This window comes from Populus alba, chromosome 1 (assembly GCF_005239225.2).
Source record: "Populus alba chromosome 1, ASM523922v2, whole genome shotgun sequence".
NCBI classification, from domain to species: domain Eukaryota; kingdom Viridiplantae; phylum Streptophyta; class Magnoliopsida; order Malpighiales; family Salicaceae; genus Populus; species Populus alba.
The window spans coordinates 31,480,405-31,487,261 of NC_133284.1; the positions used below are offsets into that span (position 1 = coordinate 31,480,405).

At 35.2% G+C, this 6,857-nt stretch overlaps 1 protein-coding gene across 1 annotated transcript; it reads right to left on the reverse strand.

The window, feature by feature from the left end:
* Window positions 1-1,940: 1,940 nt before the first annotated feature.
* LOC118047081 (cucurbitadienol 11-hydroxylase-like) lies at window positions 1,941-4,835 on the reverse strand. Its single transcript, XM_073407152.1, has 10 exons — window positions 4,599-4,835; window positions 3,988-4,318; window positions 3,793-3,812; window positions 3,590-3,716; window positions 3,213-3,464; window positions 2,991-3,080; window positions 2,803-2,881; window positions 2,594-2,700; window positions 2,333-2,460; window positions 1,941-2,236 (listed from the first exon to the last, which is right to left on the reverse strand). The coding sequence occupies exons 1-10, from the start codon at window positions 4,808-4,810 to the stop codon at window positions 2,143-2,145; spliced, it is 1,440 nt and encodes a 479-aa protein (XP_073263253.1). The 5' UTR covers window positions 4,811-4,835; the 3' UTR covers window positions 1,941-2,142.
* Window positions 4,836-6,857: the final 2,022 nt, after the last annotated feature.

Consider the following 6,857-nt stretch of genomic DNA (forward strand, 5'->3'; position numbering starts at 1 on the left):
CTCAACTTTATGGTCTTAATTTTAATGACACCTTTAGTCCAGTTGTTCGAGCCTCAACTGTTCGCATTGTTCTCTCCATTGCAGTCTCTCGTGGTTGGACCATGCGTCAGCTGGACGTAAAAAATGCTTTCTTGCATGGTCTTTTACAAGAACAGGTTTACATGGAACAACCACCGAGCTATGTTGATCCCTCTCATCCAACTTATGTTTGTTGTCTTAAAAAGGCACTCTATGGCTTGAAGCAATCCCCAAGAGCATGGTTCCATCGGTTTAGCCATTTCTTACTCAATGTTGGCTTCACTAGTAGTCAAGCTAATTCCAGCTTATTTGTCTATTCATCAGCTCCTGAAGTCATTTACTTGCTCTTATACGTTGATGATATTATCATCACAGGCAGCAATATGTCCCTCATTGATTCCTTTATTCGCAAGCTACGTCATGAGTTCTCAATGAAGGATCTTGGCACCTTGAATTATTTCTTGGGTTTGGAATTCACTCACTCTGCCACAGGCATATTTCTAAGTCAGCTAAAGTATACGAGAGGTCTTCTACTTCGAGTTGATCTCCTTGATTCTAAACCAGTTGCCACTCCCATGATTGTTTCCTAACATTTAACTACTGATGGCAGTCCTTTCATTCCCCCACTACTTATCGCTCTCTAGTTGGTGCACTTCAATATCTAACCATTACAAGGCCAGATATTACACATGCAGTGAACTCAGTAAGTCAATTCATGCATGATCCATGGGAACATCACTTTCAGGCTGTCAAACGAATCCTCAGTTATATTAAAGGCACTCTGCACTTTGGTCTTGAGATTACTCCATCCACCACCTTCAACATCTCGGCTTTTTCAAATGCCGACTGGGCTGGCTGCCCGGATACAAGTCGATCAACATCTGGATATGTCATCTTCTTAGGTGACAATCTTGTTTCCTAGACCTCTAAAAAGCAATCGACTGTCTCTTGCTCTTCTGCAAAATCTGAATATAGAGCCTTAGCACTCACTGCCGTTGAGGTCAAATGGTTATTAAATATTCTTCATGACTTACATCTTTAGCCATCAGATAGGCCTACTCTACTGTGTGACAATGCCAGTGCCATTTTCATGGCCCGAAATCTTGTTGCTCAAAAACGATCTCGACATATTAACATTGATATTCACTTTGTTCGTGAATTAGTTTGCAATGGTATCTTAACGATTCAACATGTGCCATCCAACTTGCAAATTGCAAACATCTTTACTAAAAGTCCATCAAGATCTTTGTTTCTGCTCTTTAGGTCCAAGCTTCGCGTGTTACCAACCACGCTTGACTTGAGAGGGAGTATTGGCGCTAACACAATCCCATCTTCTGGAGAGAATCCTTCCAAGCATTAAGGAGAAAATCATTCCATTTGATTGCCTTACAGTTAATTGTGCAACGTGTGTCTAGAAATTGATTAATTCTAATTATAGTATAGTGTATATCTTGTAACAGCTATTTCCTTATTTCTCTCCCTTTCTGTTGTAAAACTTTCCTATATAATAATATTCCAACGCCATGTACAATGGTGTGGTTGATAATTATTGGTTTACAAAACCTTACACACACGAACCATTTGTGTTCCTTTAAGCTGGGCTAGGGATATGGTCAGCAAACAACAGCGTATTCTTTAATGTATAAATATTTGGGTTCTTTCTGCTATCCTTCAGAATTGCGACCGCTTATTGGCGATGGCTTCTTTCATGACCTTCATTTGTTTATTATATGTATTAGCAGGGTCACATGACTGGACCCTTTTCATGAAATTAGCCAAATTGTCTTTTAAAAATATAGAGTTTATTTCTTTTTTACATATGGAGTCGAGTTGATGAAAACAGAGGGCTTTCCAATCGATCCGAGGTGGAAATGGCAGGAAGGCCACTAAATTAACTTCTCTTACCAAATAAAAACAAAAAAAACACGAACAAAGTAAAAATTCACATAGGATACAAATCATCAACACCACAACACCCGGTGTTAATTGGAATACAATTTAAATTAATTAAACTCGCCAACGCCCTATACTGTAAATTATTCGAGAAGTCTAGTCTTTCTAGGTTGGCCTCTTTCTCCCTGTCTTGCTTCTTCCTCGCTGCCTGCAGATGATGATTATTACCCTTCAATCACGTTTTGATGTAATCTTAATGTGGACACCATCTGGAAATAGTAAAATAGGACTTCGGGTGATGCGTCCTCCTTTGACCTTTGACCATCTGTTGCATCAAACATAAACATAAGCATAAGCATTTTAAATTTTCTCCATGGCAGCCTGTTAAATTATCCTTGGCAACTGTAAAAGTCAAATATACCTGTATTTGGTCACCAGTACATGGAGAAAGGCCGCCATGTACACCTTACTGAATTCTGCCCCGGCACACTGTCTTGTTCCTCCACCGAATGGCATGAAAGACTTGGAAAGAGTAACCTGGTCGAGGTCCTACAGGTCCCGTCAAATAAATAAACAAGAGATATTAGCAATTTAGGGTTTATTTCTAAGAACTCTTGAGAATTCACAAGTTTAATTCTTAATATTTATCTCCAAGGTTTCCATGATATAGAAAATGGCACACCTTCCAGCGCCATGGATTGAACTTTAACGGATCCTTGTATGTTTCAGGATTTAAGTGAACAATAGGAGTAACAAGCATTATAGTCCACCCGGCCGGAATTGTGTATCCTGGAAAAGTGAACAGAAAACGATCAATCAATTCCATCAAAGAATAAATATAATTAATTACAAACATAGGATTCATTGCAGTGAGAGCATATGCATACATACCCTTGACATTAATGTCTTTCAGAGCCTTTCGCAATAAACCAGGTGGAATATTCATCAATCTAAGCGTTTCGTTAACGACCTGCGCATACATACAGAAACCACATCCATGCAAAAAATATATGTGAGGAACGTTTCAATATCTCAGAGTTTAGGTAAATCAATTCAACAATAGAGATTATGTTACTGACGCTCTGCGTAAAAGCCATCGTTTTGTATTCTTCCCATGTGAGCTGGGAGTCAGGATTTTCTCTTTTCTTTAGAACTGCCTCATTTTCGGCCTGGAAAGGGAAGAAAAAAAAAGGTCTTAGAGTTCTTCAAAAATAATAAATGGAAAATGATTGTCTAATTTATCAGCTATCACGAGAATCTTGGAGAATTTATTTGTTTCTGTAGTATTGCTACACACGCACCGTCAACTCTTCCAACACGAGAGGGTTTTCCGCAAGAAACTTGATAGCTAACGTCAGTGTTGTGGACACAGATTCAAAGGCAGCAAACAAAATCCCAAACGAGAGTTCAGCAATAAAATCCTCTGTCAAGAACTTCTCTGATGCCATATCATTAAGAGCTTGATCAAGAAAATCTCCTGGACGTTCATCCGGAGAATTAATTAATCTCTCCTTTATTATGTGCCTCACCATGTTTGACATCTTATCTTTGTCCTGAATAAAGAAAGAGATGCGTTCCCAATTATAAAAAAGAAGGAAAAAATCTTCAGTAGAACAGGTAAACTTTAGTAATTTCAAGAAAGAAATCTCAAATCTTAACAATAATTCTCGTTAATCACCTTCATGCACTTGTGGAATGTAGTGCCAGGAATGTTCAAGGGAAAGGACATGAGACTTTTAATGAAATTGGGCAAGTTTTCAATTTTCTCCCCCCTTCGAGTTTTCAAGATCATACCCAAATGCAACCTTCGCGGTGAAGTTGAAAATCATCTGCAAAACACCAAAAATAGTACGGGTTAATTAATAGCAAAAACAACAATACAATCCCTCAGCGAGTGAGGTCTGTATTCGAACCATTCACAAAGTGCTGATATTGGCAAGAATAATAGTTAAAACATAAAAATAAACAGATTCTTAGCATCCCATTAAAAAAATAATAATAATAAAAATAAAAACAGACTGACAATTTTATATATAAATATCCATGGCAGCTCTAAGTGAGAATAGCAATAGTTACCCGTGAAATAGCTGATTTAACTTCAACAGCTCCCTGAGTGGACCACTGGCGCAGGTTATCGTTTACGGAGGCATCAATTTGAGGAAGCATCTTTTCCCTGAGGCTCTCGCCACCAAAATGGTTCAAGGTAATGCCTCGCAAGTATCTGTGGACACGACCAATCGCAGTAACCTTGGACTCGCCCTCGAAAGCAAACAACTTGGCAAATGAATCCAAATACCACATCTCCACTAAATTCCCTTCCTGAGAAAAGATGTACTTGTTGACTTCAGGGTCTGCCGTGACTATGATCGGTCTTCCAACCAGATTTGTTCGAAAAATGGGCCCATACCTTAGACAAGAAAGATTAGTTTAATGTTGTCAGTCTCCTGTACGTACCATTTACTCAGGTGATGACTTCCGTTCGAAGAAAGGACACGCCGATGAGTATTTATTTCGAAGCCCATTCAATATATTTCAGAAAATATTTACGACAAATTAATACCCAGATAGAATCAGACTCATTTTAAAAAAATAAATAAAAATATTATTATTTAAAAAAAGACTTTTTATCGCAAACTCAAACAGTACCTAAACAATAATTAGAACGACATATAATGCTTCCACAATACCTTTGGATTCGTTTTCTGATGAACGGGTGAATATCTATAGAGTTATAGCTTGGAATAAGCAACTGCATGGTCTCTCCAATGACAGGGAGACCCATAGAACCAGGAGGGAGGTGAACTGGAACTCCATTAATTTTTGGGTATTTCCATTTGATAAGCAAATGAGTGTAATATATGACAAACAACGCTACAAGGACCAGCACAATCTCCAACATTGTGTTCGCTCTTGCTGTATCTCTACCTCGTAGGAGAATGAAAGCGAGGAAGAGAAGCAAAAACTAACTCAAAGTATTAGAAGTGATGAGTGAGTTTGGAAGCAGAAAAAGATGATGCTTAAATAGCTCAACGCCATGGCATGCTGAGGACTTAAGAGTCCAAAACCGAATGCCAACACAAAGGAACCCATGTTTGCTCTTTACCCCTTTTTTCCGCCTGTTACTATAAAAAAATCAAATGTTAATAGAAAATAGGCCGGTGCTCGGTGGATGGGCTTGTCCGCTACTTTATTCTACGACGGCTTTCCAGTTCTGCATTATCCCATGTTTGACCACTGTCAAAATAAACTTTCGCGTCTTGAATGATCAGTTCTCTAAATATTATAAGTATCAATGATTAGGGGCATCATACCCTTGTGTGCATTATTATAAGTATCAATGATTAGGGGCATTATAATCTTTTCATATATAAATATATATAAGGTCAAACCAAAACTAAGAAGAAGATACCGATTATGGAGAGAAAACCATAAGTGAGAGGAAGATAAAGAGATGGAGGAAGAAATGAAGAAAAAGTTGAGAGATAGATGATAAAGGAATTAAGTGTTAAAGTAAAAATGAGTTTTGATATGTATGATAAATGTGATGTTGATTTTATTAGGGTTTCTAAAGATTTGAATTTTTTAATGTTAAAATTGATTGATGATTGTTATGGGTAATGATTAAATTGATTGATTTGAGTGGATTATTAAGAATAATTATTTGAGATTGAATTTGATTAATTAATATATTTTCTGTAAGTAATCTTATGAGTTGTGAAGAAACCTTTGCTGGAAAATTCTAGAAAAAAATGTGTTTGAGGTTAAAAATGATCAAATTTTATTTTGGTCATTGATTTGTAAAAATTACAATTTAGTCCTTAAAACTTTGGAAAATTATGATTTGACCCCTGAAACTTATTCTGGAATTCTGGTAAAAACTGATTGTGGGATTAAATATGATGAAATTCAGTTTAGTCATTGATTTAGAATATTTTTAGTTTAGTCCTTCAATTTTGTAAAAAAAAAAAACTTGACCTTTAATTTCAAGAAAATTGCAATTTGGTCCCTGGTTGTAAAAGACAGTTTTTAAGATGTTTTACAGCAATAAATTTAGACTTATTAATGGTGGATTATTAAGACTTAATTAATTTTATTTGCATTTGAAATTGATTCAATATTGGGTTTGTATATTCCTTAATTAGGTAAAGGATGAATTGAGTTAATTACATACCATGTCTTTGATAAATTGTGTGAATATTTATAAATTAAATTGTGATGTGTTAGACCATTTTTAGTGTATTTTGGAAGATTTGAGATGTATAGTTGGTGCTGGAAATTATGTAAATTATATATGATAATGATGAATTAAGTATGTAATTGTGATTAGAATCATTGTAAATTAATTTATGATATATGGAACCATTATGGATGTGTTTTGGAAGGTTATATATGTGAAATTAATTATAGAATTTGTGTGCTAGAATTTATGTAAATCGAATGAAATGATGATAAATTTAATGTATAATTTTCATTGTAAATTGATTTAACAATGTATGAGATTATTGTGGTTATGTTTTGGAAGGTTTGGTATATACATTTCTTATTTAAGGAGTGGTTTAAATTAATTACACATCATGTGTTGGATAAATTATGGGATTGATTATAAGTTGATTTTGATAAGAAGAAAATAATTATGATGTTTTAGGGAGATTCTATATGTATCATCTTTATATAAAAGATGATTTGATTTGATTGTATTTAAAAATTTTGATTATAAGTGCGTAAAGTGAGATGTTTAATGAAGAATTTTTTTAAAAAAGATGGCAAAAGCTTACCTGTTTAAAATTATAAATATATTAAAGGGAAGGATTAGCTTGAACATTGAAAAGTATGTACTATGTTAAACTTGGCTTGAATTGTTGTGTGGAATTCATCAATGAAAATATGAAGTCATTTAAACATTGAAAAGTATCAATGAAAAATTGAGTTAGTGGGACATTAAAAAT